At 60.9% G+C, this 21,138-nt stretch overlaps 1 protein-coding gene across 4 annotated transcripts; it reads left to right on the top strand.

The window, feature by feature from the left end:
- Window positions 1-1,464: 1,464 nt before the first annotated feature.
- USP21 (ubiquitin specific peptidase 21) lies at window positions 1,465-20,528 on the top strand. 4 transcript variants are annotated; one of them, XM_044990770.1, is made up of 14 exons: window positions 1,465-1,620; window positions 4,427-4,520; window positions 4,859-5,672; window positions 7,881-7,940; window positions 9,627-9,750; window positions 11,039-11,150; window positions 11,905-12,042; window positions 12,648-12,712; window positions 14,689-14,792; window positions 15,941-16,027; window positions 16,519-16,597; window positions 17,139-17,246; window positions 19,483-19,597; window positions 20,096-20,528. In XM_044990770.1, exons 2-14 carry the CDS (start codon window positions 4,438-4,440, stop codon window positions 20,184-20,186), a joined length of 1,980 nt encoding a protein of 659 aa, XP_044846705.1. In that variant the 5' UTR covers window positions 1,465-1,620; window positions 4,427-4,437; the 3' UTR covers window positions 20,187-20,528. The 4 variants fall into 4 exon arrangements, with proteins under 4 accessions (XP_044846705.1, XP_044846707.1, XP_044846706.1 ...); XM_044990772.1 differs by having other exon boundaries at window positions 4,859-5,663; XM_044990771.1 differs by having other exon boundaries at window positions 1,473-1,672.
- The last annotated feature ends 610 nt before the right edge of the window (window positions 20,529-21,138 follow it).

Genomic DNA, 21,138 nt, shown 5'->3' on the forward strand with positions numbered 1-21,138 from the left:
GAGGAGTCTTGTTTTCATAGGCTTCATTTTAAATGTTATTTTATGGTTACTATTATTACCATTTATACCTGTTGCCATGTGTTTCTGTTAGAGAAGGCGGGGCACAGAAATATGCCTCGCACTTGGAGTGGAAAGTGACATGGTTTGTGACGGTTCTTAGTTCTCGGGGTAATTAATTCACAGTCTCAGGCCAGCCCAGGAGAAAGTTCTGTCTCCCGCCTAGACAGGCTTTACTCTTATAGTTGAGAGTTCCACTGAGCCAGAGGAGTGAAGCTGTTAACCATGGTCTTCGTCCTGGAGCTCTTAACAATCTTTAAGTATCCTGGGTCCAGAGCATGGAGCGCTTTGAAGATAAAAGACCGCAACCTCGAACTGGGTCTGTTATTCTGTGGCAGCCGGCATAGGGAGCAGAGGATGGATCTGATGTGCTTGTGGCAGCCTGTGCTGCTGAAGAGACGTGGCTGCAATGTTCTGTACCAGTTGGAGTTTCCTGAGTGCCAAAGCCTTCATGCCCAGCCTATCACATGTCTGCCATACAGCTGAGAGGTGACGAAGACCTGAATAATTTAGGTCAGGTCATCATCTGCCAAGGTGGGACAGAGTGTCCCAGCCAACCAGAGATGGTGGAAAGTGTTACTTGGGCAGTTGCTAGGTGAGGGCTCAGCATCAGCAAGGAACCCAAGAGTACTCCTAAAATGACACATGGAATTAGCCAATTGCAGATGTGACCCTTCAGTCAAAGGAGACTGCACCATGGCTGCAAACTCGGCAAAATACTGTCCTCTGCACCAGCACCACCTCTGTCCTCCTTGAATTCAGCTTCAGCCAACTCTTTTTCAGCCATGAGCGGATCTCAGCCACGCACACGTTTAGTGTAGTATTTCCCCACCATATCCCTGGGGACCCCTGCATTTGGGAGGGGGTACGGGACATGCCAATGTACCCTATAGGTATGCTAAGAGACATGTCCCCAGTGGGCAGGCTGGCTTAACCCTTTTACTTACACATCTAGTGCTGCATCTCCCAACCCTGGTAGCATAGATGTGGTGTGTCCCGTACCTCCCAGCACAGGGGTCCCCACAGGATGTGGTGTGTCCAGTACCCCAGCACAGGGGTCCCCAGGGGACATGGTTAGGGTTAGCACCGTGCTGTGTCCCCTACCCCCAAGAACAGGGGTTCCCACCAGGGGATGTGCTATGTCCCCTACCCTGCCCCCCAGCCCAGGCGTCCCCCCAGTGGGTGTGGTATATCCCGTGCCCCCCAGCCCAGGCGTCCCCCCAGTGGGTGTGGTATGTCCCGTGCCCCCCAGCACAGATAATCGGGTGCCAAAGTCCCCTTGAACAGCAGCAGCCGGAGCCTCGGCGATCCTACAGTAACTTTCCCTGTTGGTGCTACTGTCTCTTTAAGGGGGGGGGACGCATCTCTGCCTCCATGGCGACGGGGATGTGTCACTAAAGCAGGACGGTGACGCACGCGCAAACTGGGCCTAGAAGGAGAAGGCTGCAGATGGCAGCACATGCGCCATGAGCCGACCGAAGTAACTCGTAGCCGGGCAGCGGGGACAGAAACAAAGATGGCGGCTTCTGGTGCGGGAGTTGTTGCTATGGCGTCCTGCAGGAGGTAGGGTCCGACCCACCCCCCAGGGCCTCGGAGGGGGTGGGCACCCTCCATGGTATGTGGGGTTAGGGGGGTTTCCTCGGGCTGTAGGGATGGGGGTGAGGTATATAGGGGGGCCGTATATGGGGGTTACTCTCTTGGGGCTGTGGCCTGCATAGAGGGTGTAATGTGTATATGGGAGTTACTCTATAGGGGGTTGGGGCCTGCATATAAGGGTTAATGTATGTATGGGAGGCTGTATATAGGGGGTTACTCTAGGGGATTGGAGCCTGCATATAGGGGATAATGTGTATATATAGGGGGCTGTATATAGGGGATTGAAGTTTGGGGCCTCCATATGGGGGTGTAATATATATATGGGGGCTGTATATAGGGGTGATTGCTCTCTCTCTAGGGGCTGTGGGATGATGGATAGATGCCTCTGCACAGGGTTATGGAATGGTGTATAGGGGGCTGGGGCTGTAGGGGGTCTCTAGGGAGCTGGAGGTCACATAGAGTAGATGTGGTTTGGGGGGCAGGGTGAGGGAAGGCTGGAATGATCAGTAGCTGGGCTCTGCACAAGGACACTGCCCTGCCCCTTGTACTTGGGTTCTCTCCCTTCAGGCAAGGGGCAGGCTGGCTGGCTGGCAGCAAGGGGTGTGGGAACTGGGTAGGATGAGGAATGACGGAGGTGAGTGTGGCAGGTGGGCGAGCACCACAGAAAGTTTTGAAAATAAGTTTTCTTTATTTGAGTGATCCGTACAGAGATTGCCTTGGGAGATGAAAAGTCCTTGCTGTCTGGGAAATGAAAAGTCTTTGCTGTCTGGCGCTGTCCGTGGAAGTGCGGCCTGAAGAGACTACTGGTCCCAGCCAGCCATGCAGCATGGCTGGTTAGATTGAAAGGGAGCACTGCATGCTGGGATCTGTAGTCGCTGTGGGCTGCACCTCTAGGTATAAGATGGAAGGCGGATGCAGCTTTCTCCATTTTACACAAATTTGGGGCAGCCCTTGGGCTCCTGGCAACTTGACCAATGCCATGCTTGGATGGGCAGAATCTGCGCACTGTGCCATCCTACTTGCAAGGGGAAGTGTCACATGACTTGGCTTTGACTGGCCAGCTGCTCTGAAGCCCTGGCCTGGTGTCCCAGTTCATAGCACTCCCCTGTGCTTTCCCTTTCTGAAATGCCACATACTCTGTCTTGAGGCCATTGAGCAGTAGCAGGGGCCTGTGCTGATTTTCCTGAAGCAAATCGCAAATGAATCGTGCTCCTCTTATCTCAATATGTATTGTGGGGATTTGCTATTGTGACACGTTTGTGGCTTCCCAATTCCCATTATGCTGGACCGGTAGGAACTTCATGATGACATCAGGGATAGAAAAAACACTGATTCTCCTGCTCCAAAAGCATAGACCTCTGTTGTTTGAGTTAAAAGGGAGTCCCCATTAGCTTTTAGAAATATCGGGCTTATGACACACAGCTGAGTAGGTCTGATTCCATCCAGAAGATGGTAGCATTATGCATACACATTAGCCAGTTAATGACAGTGTACAGGATGGTGCCGATGGACCCTAATTAAGGCTTCTAGCTCTCTTCGATCCGGTATGCCAAGTATTGGCTGGCTTCATTGTGTGGGGTCTGTGCCCTCTCCACTGTTGTGTGCTGGATGCCAGAAGGCAGGAATGGGCCAGGGCTCCTGTTCTAGAGAGCAGGGGTGGGGAATCAGTAAGTTTCTTTGCCAGATATGAGCACTGTTTCTGGTTATGAGCTCTGCAGTGGCAAAGCCCAGCCCCTGCCAGAGGCGGTTGGTGGGAGTAACTGGCAACCCGCGTCCTGACTAGAGGCTCAGTGACTCACCCTAATCACCTCTGTAGTTCAGCGTGAGAAGTGAGAGGGTTTGACAGCAGCACCCTGTGGGGAAAGGTCTGACTGGAGAGCCTGGGAACCAGGCGGCAGGAGAGCAAACTGGGACCTCTGACGTGCCTTAGCCATGCCATGGAGAGACCCCTGCGTTCAGCCCTTGGCCTCTCTGTCAGACTGACACAAGGCACCCATTGATCCCCCTCGTGGTGCAGTGGCTCCTTCTGCACAGACCACCTAGCTGCAGTTAGCGGCATGGCCGCGGCGGGTATGTCGGCACTGTGATTAGACACGCGTGGCTGGCTGTGCCAGCTGACTTGAGCTCAGAGGGCTCGGTCTAAGTGCTTGTTAACTGCGGTGTAGATATTTGGGCTTGGGCTGCAGCCTCAGCTCTGGGTCCCTCTCACCTTGCAGGGTCCTAGAGCCAGGGCTCCAGCCCGAGCCTGAACATCTACGCTGCAATTAAACAGCCCCTTAGCCTGAGTCAGCTGGCACAGGCCGGCCGGGGGTTTTCATTGCAGCATCAACATACCCTTAGTTACACCTGCCTGGAGCTTGGTGGTCTTGGCTGGAAGGCACCAGAGCCCATTAACTCTCTCCCTTGAAAACCTGCTGAAAGGGGAGTAAAAGGCCGTCTCAGGAGACTGTCCTCAAAGCAGAGCAGAAAGGGGGGTAGATGGCGTGATGCTGCCTCTAGCTAGGAGCAGGCACTCCTGGCTCAGCTGTGTAATGGTGCTGGCGCATTGTGGGATAGGGAGAGCCTGTGCCCAGCTTTCTCTCTTCACTAGCAGCACCACCTGTTGCCCTCCTGAGGATACTGCATCATTTCCTGCCCAGGTGTGCAGTATCCTACTCTGGTGGGTGGAGTCCGATGGGGACCCTTCCTCCCTTTCCCTTGTGACACGGACCAGAAGTCCTGGATGAAACCGCTATGGGAGCCTGTCCCTGGATCATCCTGTCTTGTGTTCTAGGGCCTCAGCCAATGGGAATCTCCACCTGGACAGCCACCGTGGAGGGGTGTGAGCTTGGCGCCGGAGGGGAAGAGACGCTCGCAGCTTGTGAGAGGTATGTCCGGTTGTGCTGCCTCAGAGCCCCAGTCCCTGCAGCCCAGCATCTGCGCCTCAGCCGTGGCCAGCACCTGATGCTGCAGAGGAAGGTTTCCGCTTCAAAGCTCGCTAGCTGCATTATGGGAATTACAGAGAATCCACCCAAGTTACACAGGGAGTCGGCGCTGGAATCCAGGAGCCTGGTCTCCCATTCCCTTGCTGAACCCGCTAGACCACACTGCCCTCCTGGAGCTGGGATTCGCAGCCTGGAGTCCTGCCTCCTGGTAGCTGGGCTCCATCTGAGTGACACTGGCTTTGATCCGCCACGCTGACTCGTCTTTCTCCCTGTCTCCCCAGGGTTCTCCTCTCCGTCGTCTCTACGATGCCCCAGGCCTCTGAACACCGGGTCAGCCGGGCTAGAGAGCAGGTCATCACATCGCAGCCCAAGGCCACCACCAAGCTCCTGAACGGACACCGGGCCGTGAGCCAGGAGCGCCACGCCTCAGTCTCCCCTGCACTGGCCAATGGGCTCTCCATGGCTCCCAAGCTTCGCCCGCTGCCTCCCCGGCCCAGCCCACTGGATGATCGGGGGAAGAAGCAGGAGCTTGAAAGGGGTCGTGCTTCGAAGCGCAGCGACCAGCTGCGGGGCTCGGTGCCCAGGCGAGGGCCAGTGAAGGCTGACCATGCGGTCAAGGTGCCCAACTCCCCACAGCCTGGCACCATGTCAGGCAGCGCCTCCTTCTCCCTCCCATCAGGAGTGTTGCTGGTGGAACGAGACTCTGAGCGCAGGAGGAACAACCTCGCCCGCTCCAAATCTATCAGCATTGGGGACCTGAGTCAAGCTGGGGGGCGAGGGGAGGAGCTGAGCATGGTGCTCAGCCGCCTGGTGCTCCGGGACCGCAGCCCATCCTGCAGCCAGAAGCTGGGCCTCGGGCCCTTGGCTCTCCAGCGGAGCTCCTCACTCAGGAGGGTCAATGTGTCTCCTGGGCTGGATGGGAGGCCCACTGGCACGCTGCTTTCTGTCCGCACTGAGGGCTGCACCAGGACTCACACCCCTGATCCTCAGGTCTCCGAGTACGTGCACCCCCAGGATGTCCCAGCAGCTGGGAGCCCACCCCAGGGCACGGTACCGCCTCCAGCTCCGAGCAGACCCGACAAGAAGGTGTCTGCTGTAATTGTTGTTTGACATCTACTGAGCGTGGCGGGTAGCACTCTGCGTTGCCATCCTCCCTGTGTTCTGCTCCCATGCCTGCTGGGGTGGATGAGCCTTGTTACTGCAGACTGCTAGAGAGTGGCAGTGCCTGGTCTGATGTCTGGGGGCTGCAATCTGGGGCTTCCTCAAGGGGGAGGGGGGCTTTCTCCCATCTTGCCCCAGCCCTTACTTTCCATGGAGGAGTCTAGGCCGAAGGCTCCCCATTGAGCCCTGGTGCTCTGTGGTTTTGCCCCAAGCTGCCCCTAGCCGCCTCGTTCCATGAGAACCCAGCACCTTGTGGGTGGGATCCTGGGAAAATGAGCTTGTGGTCGCTGTGATTCTGGCTTCAACCTGCTGAGCAGGCAAGTCGAAAGCCAGCACCACCATGGATTCCCCCGGTCTGCCCGTCCAGCTGAGCACTCTGCCTCTATAGAGCTAGCGACAGAGTTGCTGCTGTCAGAATGACGCTGCCAGGAGGCAGAATAGTCGGATGTGCTGGGTTGGCGGGAGGGTGATGTGCCTCAGCAAGGTTGGCAGCTGGGACTTGGAGGTGGAGTGATTTTTCGAGTCCCTTGTCTGACCATACTCCCAGGAGCATCCTTCCAGCACACCATGCCTTCAGCGTCCTCCTATCTGCCCTCATGCACGTGCAAGCCTGTGGGGACTGGGCTGCATCAGAATTTAGTTGCCAGGCCTGCAGGAAGTCTGGGGGGGGTCTCTGGCTCTGCTGAGCAGGAGCACGGCATGCCAGCAAGCAAGCAGTCCCAGCCTGGATGATATCCCTGTGGGCCCTGACTTGCCTTGCAGCAGTGACTTTGGCTGCTCCAGGAACTGCATCAAGCGCTGGGGGGTGGGAGGGGTGGAGAACCAGCTCGTGGTTTCAGTGAAGACATCTAGCTAGTGGGATTGCATGTGAAGTTAACAGATGCCCTGAGGATTGTTAGATTGCTCATCCAGGAGACTCAGGGATGTGTGATGGGGGGCGGTGAGTGATATGCAAAACCACAGAGATTAGCGATGGCCCCTCAATCTCTCTGGCTACTGCAGGAGTGTCCTTTACAACAGACGTGATATCCAAGGCTCTGCCCCAGGTGATCAAAGTGGCCAAAACTGTCCAAATGCTCACTCAAATGTTGAGCTACCAGCTTTGGGATTCCCCCATGGCCTGACTCAGACCTTCCCCTCAGCCCCTGCCTGCAGCTCCTCATCTTCCCTAGCAAAAGAATCTCCCAGGTGTGTCCACCTGGCACTGGCTGGAAGTGTAATCAGTTCCTTCTAGGAAATCTCTTATGCAATCTGTCTGAGCACTGGCATGGGGCTGAGCACTAGGCATGGCCTGCCACCCCAGGCAGGGCTAGCCGGCTGTGTGGAAGCTTGGCATGTGCCCACCTAGCAATCCAGTGGGCTATGGCAGCCCTGAGACAGGTCGGCCCGGGGTAGCTGGTTTCTTCCTCACCCCCATCCCTTCTAGGAGTGCGCTTTGCCTGCTGCATGGTCGGTGAGTGTTTGGTTGTATTTTCCTTCTCTGTTCCATGGTTCTTCAAACACCCATTGTCCCCAAAGTAGCTCTCCTGGCTAATTAATCCCACAGAGATGAGCCTCGAGCAGGGCCCGGAATAGCCAGGGGAAATCGGATCAGCTAATGAGCTGATGGTTTATAGAGGCAGAGGGAGGGCCCTGTGGTTCCTTCAGTTGGTGCCGCAAGGCAAGCTCAGCACTCCGGCTGCCCGCTCCTCCGTGCGGCAGGAGCCATGCCAGGCCTGCAGGGAGCCACCCTGGTGGAGCTGCCTCGAAAGTTGCACCGCACGTTGGCCACCAAACGAGAGCTGCAGGGCAAGGGGGCGGATATCTCGGAGTCAGTGGTGCACACGGCGGTGATGGGGCTGCTGCTGATGACCAGTGAGGTAATGCACCATGCTCTTCCTTCTGCTGGCTGTAGGCAGCGGGACACCTCCAGCCTCTGGGGGCCATGAGCTGGCTGTGTGCATGTGTGTGTAGAGGGAATGGGCTGGACTGGCTGTGTGTATGGCTGGGCTGGCCATGTGTGGCCATCCTCCTGGGGAGACATGAGGCAGGGATCAACCTATGTACAGTATTACGGCACGGACTCTTCCTGCTCATGCTTGAATTAGCTACTTGGCAGTCCCTTTCCCAGGTGTTCATCCTGTCTCTCTCTCATCTTCTCAGACACACCACACCCTCCTCCTGGGCTCTGGGCACATCGGACTCCGCAATCTTGGCAACACGGTAAGCACCTGGTGTTCAGTGCTGGGGAGCCCTGGGCAGCGGGACCCCCTCCCCCAACACACACACGCTGGGGGACACGGGGGGCCAGGATGGCCCCTGTAGAAGGCTTTCTGAAAAGCCCAGAGCCTGTGTTTGATTGTGTCAAAAATATCAGTTGGTGCCTGGGAAAGTGTTTGACATGCAGAGGGGCTGGAATTGGGGAGACTTGAGGTAGCACATCCTCTCTGCATTGCACCCCCCTCTGCTGTGCCCAGTTCAGTCCTGATTCTCCCTGTGTAGCCCTCACCATTGTTCACACCAGGGCAAGATGAGCGCAGCACCATGGTGTTTCACACCCGCTTTGCACTCGTGTCAGTGACACAACGTGCAGAGAATGGAAACCTGGGCTGCCTGGTTTCTACATGACTAGGGCCATGATTCCCCAATGTGCCATGTGGGGGTGCCCCTTCCCTTGGGGGTGCCCCGCCAAGGAGATCTGAGATCGCTGAGTGCTTTAGTGTCTCATGAGTCTAATATCATCATGGTCTATGTAACCTCCCCGAGTCGTCCCTTCCTCGGGGTTCCCAGGTCTGTCCCTTCCCTGATGCGATGAGCACCCTTGGAATACTGCTCACTGGGGACTGTTCTCCCACTGCTGCCATCTCTGAGCCAGCGCCTGCCTGCCTGCCTGCTTTAATCCTTGTGGGATTGGGAGTGCAGCAGCCTTTCCCAGTGCACACAGGCTCCCAGAGCCCTTGGGCTGGGGCAGGTGGATGGGGGTGGTGATCAGGGGCTGCGCCTGTTACTGCCAGCAGTGTGGTGGGCCGGAGCCTGCACATGTGGATACAAAGACCCTGTTGAGTCCAATCAAAGGGCCATGCCCGTGTTGCATGGAGGAGCCAGCAGTTGTGCTGTGAGTGGAGCTGACTCACCTGGAACCACCTTTCCCACCCAGCTGTGGTTCCCCTTGCGCCCCCTGGGCTTGTTGCCTCTGCGCTGTTCCCTGTAGCCCCGGGGCTGGAGGGCACTAAACCATCCCAGGCTGCTCGGGGGGCTTTCTGGCCCTCTGCCCAAACTCTGCTGTGTCTAGCACAGTGTCACTGCTGTGTGTCAGAGGCCCTGTGCTGCTGATGGAGATTCTCCTATAGCCCAGGTGGCAGGGGTTTGGCTGAGCCGAGTTCTGCCTGTGTTTGTCTGGGAGGCTCCGAGAGGCCTTGGTGCAGCAATGAGTGGCAGCAGCTTGAGTCTAGCTGGGGAGGTGGTTGAGCAGCTGCCCGTGGCCAGTGACTCTGTCTTCCTGGTGGTGTTGGGGGGGTTTGATCTCTAGGGACACTCCTCCCCATCACCAGCATCGATCCGCTTCACTGCAGGTGGCCCCCTCCTTTGGGAGCCCATCGGTGTCCCGGCTACATCTGCTGCCAGCCGGGTCTCTGCACAGTGGCAAGAGATCTGTGGCTTCAAGAGCACCCTCTTGTGGCTGTCAGGATGGCTTGGAGCAGAGCTTGGCAGGGTGAGCTGGCTGAGAGGGGTAACGGTGGGTCCCAGTGCCCACGTGCTTGCACTGTGTGGGCTCGCCACTCTCCATGGCTCCTGGCCAGTAGGAACTACAGCCCCTCCTGGGCTGCCCAATCCCAGCTGCCCAGGTGCTGCATACAAACGGGTGGGGGAGCCAGTGCCCGGGGTGACTGCCTGCCTATGCCCCTCCAGTGCTTCATGAACGCTGTGCTCCAGTGCCTGAGCAGCACCAAGCCTCTGCGCGACTACTGCCTGCGCAAGGAGTTCCTCCAGGAGCAGCCCGGCGCCTCGCGGGCCCAGCAGGAGCTCACGGAAGGTAGGTGAGCCGGCCAGATGCCTCCCTGCTGCTCCCCAGCCCTGCACTCACACAGCTGGCTCGTTGCCCAGGAGCTCCTGGGGCCTGGGGCTGGCTGCCGTGGGAGCTAATCCCCGCCCCAGTGAGCAGGGTTATGTAAGCACCCTGCTGAAGTGAGGCCAGCTGGAAAGTCTGTTACATAAGCAGCAGGGCCGAATTCCCTGCCGTGGCAGTACTGACACTGTGCCAAGCATGGCAGCGGGGTGGGCACAGGTGTATGGAGGATGGGCCCTTCTCCAGGCTCTGGAGTGCTGAGCGTGTCCGTATCGCTCTGGGCACTGCAGGGCAAGGGCAAGGCTGGAGGGCCGTCATGAAGCATGGGGGAGAGATCTTGTTGGCAGAGTCAGGAACAGGATCCAGGCATCCTGACGACTCCTGGGCTCCACTCACTGTCCTACGCTCCCTTTCACCCCATCTAGCTCATAGACTCATAGACTTTAAGGTCAGAAGGGACCATTATGATCATCTAGTCTGACCTCCTGCACAATGCAGGCCACAGAATCTCACTCACCCACTCCTGTAACAAACCTCTAACCTATGTCTGAGTTATTGAAGTCCTCAAATCGTGGTTTGAAGACCTCAAGCTGCAGAGAATCCTCCAGCAAGTGACCCGTGTCCCATGCTGCAGAGGAAGGCAAAAAACCTCCAGGGTCTCTGCCAATCTGCCCTGGAGGAAAATTCCTTCCCGACCCCAAATATGGCGATCAGTTAAACCCTGAGCATGTGGGCAAGACTCACCAGCCAGCACCCAGGAAAGAATTCTCTGTAGTTATACTGGTATAACTCTTCATGTGGACACACTTACTCCAGTACCAGAATGCCTTCTTGCAGTATAGTTAATATTGCTTTGGAAGAGGTTTAAAGTAAACAGAAAAACCCCCCTCTCGTTCTGGAAGAGAAATCCCCGATAGGCAGTTAGAGTAGTTTACATACGGGTTTAATTACACCAGCATACTGACAAAACTTTCCCATACAGACAAGCCAAATCCAATCTGTTCCTTCACCCTTCCCTGTGCCCCAGTCAGTGCCACACGCAGGGGTTTGGGGGCAGCAGTACCCTGTGGGTCTGGGGATATTTCCTGCTCTCTCCCCCCACCCCCAGCGCTGCTCCAGCAGGGTCCAGTTGGAGATTGGCCGCTCCCCAGAGGCAGGGAATCCCGCTCCCCCGCCCCATGGCCGCCATGCTAGCTGGGGTGAGTGAGCTGGCTGCGGGGCGGGGTAACGTGGCTGGTGGCTTGTCTCCCCTCAGCATTTGCAGATGTCATCAATTCCCTGTGGCACCCAGACTCCACCGAAGCTGTGAACCCCGGGCGCTTCAAAGCCGTCTTTCAGAAATACGTCCCGTCCTTCACAGGCTACAGGTGAGAGGGCTCCATGGGTCCCTGGACCCCTTCTCCCACAGCTATGGGGAGGGGCCGTCCCAGAGCACCATGGGAATGCAGCCACCTCTGGGCAGAGTTCAGCAGCCAGCATAGTGTGCACCTGGGAGGAACCGGTCTGGCCAGGGCATGGGATCCCTGCGATCTCAGGTCTGTGCAGAGCAGCCAGGACCTCCTCTGGGTCCTGCCTGACAGCCCCTTCCCGCAGAGGCTTGCCGGAGCGCCGCTCCTCTGCCCTGGCAGGGTGATGTGCTGAGTGAGGGGGGCCCACTGCAGCAGTGCTGGGGTCAGAGCCCGGCTGCAGGGAAAGCCCCACTGCTGATGAACCCTAAGTGTGAAGAGCTGTGGGGCAAGGGGAGGGGACCCTGAATGTGGACAGTCCTGGGTGGTAGAACTGAAGCCAGGGGAGGGACCCATTGCGTAGAGGGTCCTGGGGGGCAGGGCTGGGGAGGGGACCCAGTGTGTGGCAGGGGCTGGGGACGGGGCTGAGGCTGGGGGAGGGGACTGAGTGTGTGGAGGGTGCGGGGGCTGGAGCCGCAGTGTGTGGAGGGGGCTGGGGCTAGGGAAGGGGACTCTGTGTGGAGGGTTGTGGGGGGGCAGGGCTGGGGCTAAGGTGTGTGGAGGGAGCTGGGGCTGGGGCCCCAGTGTTTGGCGGATGTGGGTGTGGGGTAGGGGACACAGTGTGTGGAAGCTCTTGAAGGGTGGGGTGGGGCTGACTGGCCGTTCCTGTCTCTAGCCAGCAGGATGCCCAGGAGTTCCTGAAGTTTTTCATGGACCGGCTGCACGTGGAGATCAACAGGAAGGGGCGCAAAACTCCCAGCATCCTCTCTGATACCAAATGGCCCTCGGTGCTAGAGGACTCGGACCCCCTGAGGTGAGCAGGCCGAGCTGGTCAGGGGCTGCGACTCCCAGGGACGCAGCGAAATGTGGCTCGTGTTGTGAGCTGGTCCTTGTAGCCCTGCACTGAGGGTCTGAAAGCAGGACTGCCCCTGGCGACGACTCCGTTGCTGCGCAGCCGGGGCTGGGGGGCTGGAGGGGGTGGGAACCAGGCCAGTGTCCTGGCTGGGTCTGGTTAGTCTGACCTTGGCTTAGACCCCGGGGACAGGAGCGGTGAGAGCCCTAGGGCCAGCAGGCAGCTCTCGGTGGATTTGGGGCGTAGGGTTCCCAGGCTCCCATCCCAGCAGCTGCATTGTCGCCCAGGGGGCAGGAAGCCTGCAGCGGGGGCAGGTGGGGAGGATATTGACAATAGAACGTGGGCTGCTCTCAGCCTCGGGGCTGCCTGCTCGGGGCCTGGGGAGGGAGGAGTTTGGGGCGTCTCAGCCCCGCCAGCAGGATAGGAGCCCCCAAGGCACAACCCCACCCCTGGCTGCCTCAGCAAAGGGGTTGTGGAGAGCCCAGGCTGGTGTGTGGAGGGAGCTGCCCTTGGGGTTCCTCCCTCAGCAGCCCCCCACTATTGTCTCCCTCTTGGGTTTTTCCCAGTGATGACGAACGAGCCAACCAGATGTGGAAGCGCTACCTGGAGAGAGAGGACAGCAAGATCGTGGGTGAGCACGACTGCCCTGGCTGGCCCCAGCGCTGGGGGCTCTGATGGGCGTATGGCCTCCCCTCCCCCATAGGCAGCCTCTGGGGAGGCTGGGCGCCAGTGTCAGAAGTTCCCTAGAAGTGGGGGAGGGGAACTGCTGCTGGGTCTGTGGCCCCACCTTCCACTCCGCCCCAAGGCCCCACCCCCGCTCCACCCCGAGGCCCAACCCCCGCTGGGCCTCTTCCTCCCCCCCCCCCCCCCCCCCCCCCGCCTGCCTTTGCGCCTGTCTGCTCCCTCCCCTGGAGAGGTGGGAGTGGCAGGGGGAGGGGGCTGGGGAAAGAGGTGAAGTGAGGGCAAGGCCTGGGGTGGAGGGGGGGGGGGAGGCACAGTGCGGGCGAGGCCACAGGGGAAGAGGCCTGGGGTGGAGTGTGGGTGGCCCTCCCACTTCTCGGGAGCTTCCGCTTTTATACCCGCTGCCCATGCCCATCCCCCCCCCTCGGGCCCGCGGCTGGGGGCTCTGATGGCGGTATGGCTCCATGCCCATCCCCCCCCCTCGGGCCCGCGGCTGGGGGCTCTGATGGCGGTATGGCTCCATGCCCATCCCCCCCCCTCGGGCCCGCGGCTGGGGGCTCTGATGGCGGTATGGCTCCATGCCCATCCCCCCCCCTCGGGCCCGCGGCTGGGGGCTCTGATGGCGGTATGGCTCCATGCCCATCCCCCCCCTCGGGCCTGCGGCTGGGGGCTCTGATGGCGGTATGGCTCCATGCCCTCCCCCCTCCTTGGGCCCGCGGCTGGGGGCTCTGATGGCGGTATTGGCTCCATGCCCTCCCCCCTCCTCGGGCCCGCGGCTGGGGGCTCTGATGGCGGTATTGGCTCCATGCCCTCCCCCCTCCTCGGGCCCGCGGCTGGGGGCTCTGATGGCGGTATGGCTCCATGCCCATCCCCCTCCTTGGGCCCGCGGCTGGGGGCTCTGATGGCGGTATGGCTCCATGCCCTCCCCCCTCCTCGGGCCCGCGGCTGGGGGCTCTGATGGCGGTATGGCTCCATGCCCATCCCCCTCCTCGGGCCCGCGGCTGGGGGCTCTGATGGCGGTATGGCTCCATGCCCATCCCCCTCCTCGGGCCCGCGGCTGGGGGCTCTGATGGCGGTATGGCTCCATGCCCATCCCCCTCCTCGGGCCCGCGGCTGGGGGCTCTGATGGCGGTATGGCTCCATGCCCATCCCCCTCCTCGGGCCCGCGGCTGGGGGCTCTGATGGCGGTATGGCTCCATGCCCATCCCCCTCCTCGGGCCCGCGGCTGGGGGCTCTGATGGAGGTATGGCTCCATGCCCCCCTGCACCCCCCTCCTCGGGCCCACGGCTGGGGGCTGAGCCAGAGGAGAGCCCCGACGGGGACAGGCAGACTCTGTCAGGACTGTGTCTCCCTCCAGCCCCTTGTGCAAGAGGATGGGGCGTTGAGCTCGGCATGTGCCAGGGCTCTAAGTGCACAGCATCCTGCCCCTCCCTGGGGCAGGTTGATGGGCAGGGGAAGGCTGGGTCTAACCAAGCCAGTAAAAGTGCCCCAGATGGGCACAGACTCTGGAGTGTTGCCCCTTTCCCAGGTGGCATGGGCAGGATCCGAGCCCGTGTGGGGAGGGGAGAGCCACACACGTTCCCTCTCCCATCTCTAGCACAGTCTGGTGTGGAGCGGCCGCGTGACAATCCCCATCAGTCACTGGTGACGGAGCCTGGCTGAGGCACTGGGCAGTGCTCCAGCCACTGACACCCAGCGGTTTGGCTGGCATCGGCAGGGTCTGGGCCCCTGGGTACGGCGGTGCTGGGTGACCCTCTGGGCACCGGCTCTCACAGCTGCCTTGGAGCGAGGGGAGGAGCCGCATGTCCCCTTGGCTCCGGTCAGGGGTGTGCTCGGTCCCAGGCCAAGCTGGGCTGGCAGCAGCCACTGAGCAGGGGACACGGGGTGTGGGAGACACGTGCTCACCCCGTCCCGTCTCCCTCCCAGATCTCTTCGTCGGCCAGTTGAAAAGCTGCCTCAAGTGTCAGGCCTGTGGCTACCGCTCCACCACCTTCGAAGTCTTCTGTGACCTCTCCCTCCCCATCCCAAAGGTAGGGGCTGTGGGGGCTGGGCCAGCCCATCCTGGCTGGGGTGCACGGGGAGAGACCCGCTGCCCCCTCTGTTCTGGTTCATCCTCTCTTTGGCAGCTGGATGCACGGGCGGCTGGTGAACCGGCCGTTGGGGGAGGCTAGCTCTCGGCCCCTTCCCTTCTGCCCAAGCCCCCCCTCCCGTTTCCCCCCGCAGGAGCCCAGAGCACCCTCACCCTGGCCTGCCCGAGTGCTCCCAGACCCAGAGCTCCGGGTGGGCCCCAGCTCCCTGGGCGGCGCAGTCCCAGCCCCCTAAGCATCAGGTGGGTGGGCCCCAGCCCCGGAGTGCCAAGTAGCACGATCCCAGCCCCCGTGCCAGCTGCCCCGAGTCGCAGCGGTCTGCCCCAGCCAGCCTGGGCTACGGGAGAGCGGGAAGGAACTGCAGGAAGGGGCCTGGGGGGAGAGTGTGGGTGGGGCCATGCCAGGCTAATTGGGGAGGCCCAGCCTCCTCTGGCCTATGATACTCACTGCCCATGGCTGGATGCCATAGCACCACCCTGGCTTGAGGACTGTGGGGAGGCCGTGCCTCCTGCCCAGCCGAGTGAGAGAGGGTGTGTGTGTGTGTGTGTGTGTGTGTGTGTGTGTGTGTGTGTCCACACCCCTGCTGCAGCCTCCCTGAGCTCCCTGCCTCCTGGCACACCTGCTGCCCCTCCTTGCTCCTGGAGCAGCACAGGGCTGCCCCCTCTTTGCCCATTCAGAGTGATGAGCTGAGCCAGCCTTGCGCAGACAGTGCCCCAAGCCTCCCCGAGACTGGGGCTGAGCCCCCTCTCTGGTCTGTCCCTCCCCTCCCCTCCCCTCCCCGCGAGGGCTGGGGGAGGGATAGCTCAGTGGTTTGAGCATTGGCCTGCTAGACCCAGGGTTGTGAGTTCAATCCTTGAGGAGGCCACTTAGGGATCTGGGGCAAAAATTGGTCCTGCTAGTGAAGGCAGGGGGCTGGACTCGATGACCTTTCAAGGTCCCTTCCAGTTCTAGGAGATTGGTATATCTCCAATTATTACCTTTTTATTACCTTAGCCTGCCCCCCTGCTCTGACTCCGCATGCCCCTCCCTGTCAGGGCTGAGCCCCTCCCTTGCTCTGACCCCGTGCGCCCCTCCCCTGCTCTCCCTTGCAGAAAGGCTTTGCCGGTGGGAAGGTCTCTCTCCTTGACTGCTTCAGCCTTTTCACCAAGGAGGAGGAGCTGGATTCTGAGAACGCCCCGGTAAGGGAAGGGCCAGAGATCCCACCCCATTGGGTGCGTAGAGAGGGGACCTTGCCCCGCTGTGCTTGGGGGGCCTTGACTTCTCCATCCCACAGGGCTGTGAGCAACATCCCATATGGGGTGGGGCACTAGGAGCTGGACCGGATAGGCTGCAGAGGGCTCCAGCATCGCTACCGCCTCTGTAGGGCAGTAACTGGTGCAGCACCAGCTGGGGTGCTTGGAGGCCGGGATCCAGGCACCAGGCGGAGGGGAACGTGACAGGGAAGTGGGGGGAGCAGGGAGGGATGGTAGGAGCCTGCTTGGAGCCTTGACAGAAAAGCACCAGGAGCCTGCAGCTCATGCAGGGACGTGGGAGGGCAGCTGGCACTGGTGTAACTGAGCCAGGAGGCTCTGGGCCCAGCTGTGCCAGCCACAGCGGGGCTGGAGCGTCAGCATAGCTTGGCCTCCTCCCCTGCACACTCTGAGCTGGGCTGTCCTGGGCCTTGGAGCAGGTCTGTGACAAGTGCCGGCAGAGGACGAGAAGCACCAAGAAACTGACCATCCAGCGCTTCCCCCGCATCCTGGTGCTGCGTATCCTGTCTGCTGTGGTGTGGGAGTGCTCGGGGGGGGAGGGGAGGAACGGGGCGAAGCCTTTTGCCTTTGGGTGGCCCATTCAGCCCTGGCTCGGCCCTGCTCAGCATCTGGGGATGTTGGGATTAGCTTGGGGTTTTCCTGCTGAAGTGCGACTCCTTGGGTACAGGCCATTGCTGGCCCCATGGTCCACAGGCCTGGCCTTCCCCAGCACGTGCTGTTCTGCAGCCCTGCGTCTGGCTGGGCTTCCTGACAGCGTCCCAGCACTGGAGCGGTGGGGGCTCATAGCGCAGGACACAGCAAACGTGGACGGTTCGGCAGCCTTGGTAGAGCCCAGGTGGCAGGTGTCTGCTCGGTGCCTGGCCGGGATCTGTGGCCCAGGTAGCTGCGGGTGTGTCCCTGGCACTGGCAGCATGCAGTGTAGAGGGATGTGCCGGTTCCTGCAGGCTACGAGCCATCCTCCCCGTCAGGACAAAGGCCACCCCTACCTCTTGGTCCTCTTGCCCGTTACCTCCCTTAACCCTGCTGCTCCGCTGGCCAGACCTGAACAGGTTCTCCACCACCCGGTTCTCCATCAAGAAATGCTCTGTCTTCGTGGACTTCCCTCTGCAGCGACTCAACCTGAAGGAGTTTGCCAGTGAGAAGGCTGGTAGGTGTCCTGGCACCAGCCCACCCGGCATGTCCTGCACTCTCCCTCCAAGCCAGGTCTTGCAGGGCCCTAGCTGGGGTGGGGAGCACACGGGCTCCTGACCTTGTTCTTGGGGAGGGAGACTCTCGCATTGCTCGACCAGCTGCTGCAGGCATTCGCCCCAAACCACCTTGGCCGGCAGGCCCCTGGGGTTGCTCCAATGGGGCGCAGAGCAGGGCTGAAAGGGCCCACAGCGAATAGCTCACACCTGGCCCATGCCCTTGGCTGGTGCTGTTGGCATGTGCAGTGGGCAGGGCCCTGGTAAGGAGGGAGGGGCTAAAGGGAGTGGGTGGGGCCCTAGTGGGGGGAGGGAGCAGCTGAAGGGAGCAGGGGGGGATGGGTAGGGCCCTTGTGAGGGGGGAGGGGCAGAAGGGAGTGGGGAGTGGGCAGGGCCTTGGTGAGGGGGAGGGAGGGGCTGAAGGGAACTGAGGGGCTGAGGAGAGGGGAAGGGAGGGGCTGAAGGGAACTGAAGGGGCTGAGGAGAGGGGGAGGGAGGGGCTGAAGGGAACTGAAGGGGCTGAGGAGAGGGGAAGGGAGGGGCTGAAGGGAACTGAAGGGGCTGAGGAGAGGGGGAGGGAGGGGCCGAAGGGAACTGAGAGGGAGGGGCCGAAGGGAACTGAGGGGGCCAGGGAGAGGGGGAGGGAGGGGCCGAAGGGAACTGAGAGGGAGGGGCCGAAGGGAACTGAGAGGGGGAGGGAGGGGCTGAAGGGAGCGTGGGGGGAGGCGGTTCAATGAAAGTGGTTGCCATGGAGCTCTGGGGGATGGACTCAGCTGCCCAGGCCAAATCCAGCCAGTTCAGCCCCACGATTTGAGGACTTCAGTAGCTCAGACGTACGTCAGGGGTTTGTTACAGGAGTGGGTGGGTGAGATTCTGGGGCCTGCATTGTGCAGGAGGTCAGACTAGATGATCATAATGGTCCCTTCTGACCTTAAAGTCTATGAGTCTATTTCCTAGGAGCTGGGTGGGTTCTGGGGGAACCAGCTCCTGGATCCTGAGCATCCTCCTTAGGGCTCTGCAAACGCCCAGGGAGGGACTCCCTGCACTGCTGCTGGCAGCTCACTCTGGTTGTACCTGGACCGTGGCTCCTGCCACACGCTGGGAGTGGTGCTGAGCAGACAGGCAGTGCTCCCCACAGCACCCCCTAGAGGAGTGGAGCATCCTCCTTCCCTTTCTGGAGGTGGGGAAACTAAGGCACGGGGATGCGGCTAACCCAAAGCTGCAGAAGAACTCTGTTGGAGCCAAGGTTAAAACCCAGATGTTCTGCCTCCCTGGCCTGTGCTCAGCCCACACTCTTCCCAGAACCACCATCCTGGGCTGAGAATCTGGGACTGCACGTGGGTGCGGCCGGGCATGGGGCAGAAGGGCAGTGTTAGCCAGGCTCAGGCTTGGCTGCCCCCAGAGCATGGCATCTTGACCCCTGCTGGCTCCACTAGCTGGGTCTAGCTTTGCTAGGGAAGGGGATGCCAGACCTTCCTTCTAGAGCGAGGCTGGAGGCCAGCCAGGAACCGCTCTACACATGCAGGGAGTTAGCAGGGGTGGCCTCTGTCCATGGCAAGGGCTCTGGGGGCAAGCCAGGGGGTTCACTGCCTGGAAAGGGCTCTTGGAGGGGAGGAGGAAGCGTGTCAGGGGGGTGGCTGCGTGGAGAAGGCTGTGGAGGGTGGGGATGTAAATACTGTTTTGTAAGTTAACCGTTTAAACTATTACAATTTTTTGTTTAAATGGTTAACTGATTAAGCAGCTGGGGCTGAGATCGATCTGGCCAGTGTGGCTGTGGCTGCTCTGGCCAGGCAGCCCAGGGTTAACTGTTAAGGGGGGTTAACCGGTAAGACTACTGCTTACTGGTTAACATTTTACATCCCTAGTGGTGTGTGTGTGTGTGGGGGGGGGGGTTGGGGGAGTTCTGGGTGTGACTGCGTGGTGAGGGGCCTGGGGGAGTGGGGGGGGGGGCTGGGAGAGTGGTGAGGACTCTGGGGGGAGTAATCAGGACTCGGGGGGGGGGGGGGGGAAGAGCTGGGGGAGTGGTGAGGGCTCTGGGGGAATGCCCCGGGGGCTGTGGCTCTGGGGGAGTGCAGGGGGCTGGGGAAGTGGTCAGGACTCGGGTTGGGGGGGAAGCTGGGGAAGTGGTGAGGGCTCTGGTGGGGCTGGGGGAATGCCCTGGGGGCTGCGTGCCGATGCCTGACCCGTTGTGTGTTGCAGGGAGCCCGGTGTATAACCTCTACGCCCTGTGCAATCACTCGGGGAGCGTGCACTACGGTCACTACACCGCCTTCTGCAGGGACCAGTCCGGCTGGCGGGTCTACAACGATTCCCGGTATGTGGGGGGCAGGGCGCTCCTGCAGCCATGGCACTGGGGTGGGCGCAGGGTGAGACCCTGAACCCCCTAGAGGAGGCCAGTGGGCCTATAGCTGCGGGTCTGTGTCTGGCTGTGATACTGTGACGTGCTGCAAGGAGGGAGGGTCCAGCTCTGGCACAGTGGGGGCATTCCTAGGCCCTGCACCGGTGACAGGCATTCCTGGGAGGGGCTGCCCCTCGCCTGCCAGCTGGCTCCAGTGAGCCAGTGCACCAGAGGGGGGGAGCCCTGAACTGCTCTGAAAGCTGAGCACCCCCTGCCCTGGGGCCAGCCAGGCCGCTCCCTGGTCAGTGATGGCACACAGTGCTGCTGGGAGCACTGCCGGGGTAGCGGCTGGGAATAGAGCTTGCACTGGCACTTTGGCTTAGCCTGCAGTGCATGGCCCTGGCCCTGGGGGGGGCGCTGGCGGGCTGGGCTAGGCAGGCGGGGTGCGGAGCTAACGCCATCTCCTCCCTGCAGCGTGTCCCCGCTCAGCGAGAACCAGGTGCCGTCTAGCGAGGGCTACGTGCTCTTTTACGAGCTGGACGACCATCACGGGAAGAAACAATGAAGTGTTGGACCCTGGCGCCTGCGCTGCAACCCTCTTACCTCAGAGACTGAGCCCGGCTCTCGGGGATCCTCGGCCCCCCACAGGCCTGGAGGTGGTGTGGGGGATGGGCAGCCCACCTGCTCACCAGTGCCTGGGGGAAGATGAGACGTGCTGACCCACTGGACAGGGGCAAGGAGCCTGGCCTGCCCATCGCTGGGTGTGGCGGGGAGGGGCCTGGCGTGGCCCCCACCCCTGCTGTTCTGGCACAGTGGGGGGGCTTTGTGCACACAGTGAGGCTGTAAATAAACCCAAGAGCCACCCCCCAGGCAGGAACTTTTTGTGAATAAATTTACTAAGAAAAGTGCCCAGGCTGTCTGTGGGGGGAGAAGGGCCCTGCTGGCCTCACCCCCCGGCTGGCCTCGCCCTGTGTCTGCCTGGCGCCAGGACCAGCTGCTGCAGGCCGAGGTGGAGGAACCTGCAACTGCTGTCCTGGGCCCAGAGGCTTAGTGCCAAAGGGACGGGAGAGCTGGAGCACGCGCAGCCTGCACGTTACGCTGGGAAGGAAGCCTGGTCTCAGCGCACACGGCCAGCCCCGGGTGAGCTTGGCCTGGCCAGCAGACGGGGCCCAGAACCCAATGCCGTTGGCATGAGAAACACTGAGAGCCTGGTACACCTGGGATATCTGCCTCTGGCAGGGATCCTGCCACAGCGAGGGCCACCCACCAGGACAGAGCTCCTCTGGGACAGGGATGCGGGGAGCAGGGACCGTTTTCTGTCTATTTCCAGCGCTGAGATGGCTGAAGCCAGCAGCCCCAGGGGACTGATGGATCCAGACTAGCCGTGGGGGTGAGTAAGGAGGTAGAGGGGAGGGCTGGGGGCAGATCAGGAGCTCTGCTCTAGCCAGATGGCGCTTGAGCTGGTGGCCAGACACCCCCAAGGAGACACCGGGGCAGCTGGGTGAAAGGAGGCAGGG

The sequence above is a fragment of the Mauremys mutica genome, chromosome 17, assembly GCF_020497125.1.
Source record: "Mauremys mutica isolate MM-2020 ecotype Southern chromosome 17, ASM2049712v1, whole genome shotgun sequence".
Classification (NCBI taxonomy): domain Eukaryota; kingdom Metazoa; phylum Chordata; order Testudines; family Geoemydidae; genus Mauremys; species Mauremys mutica.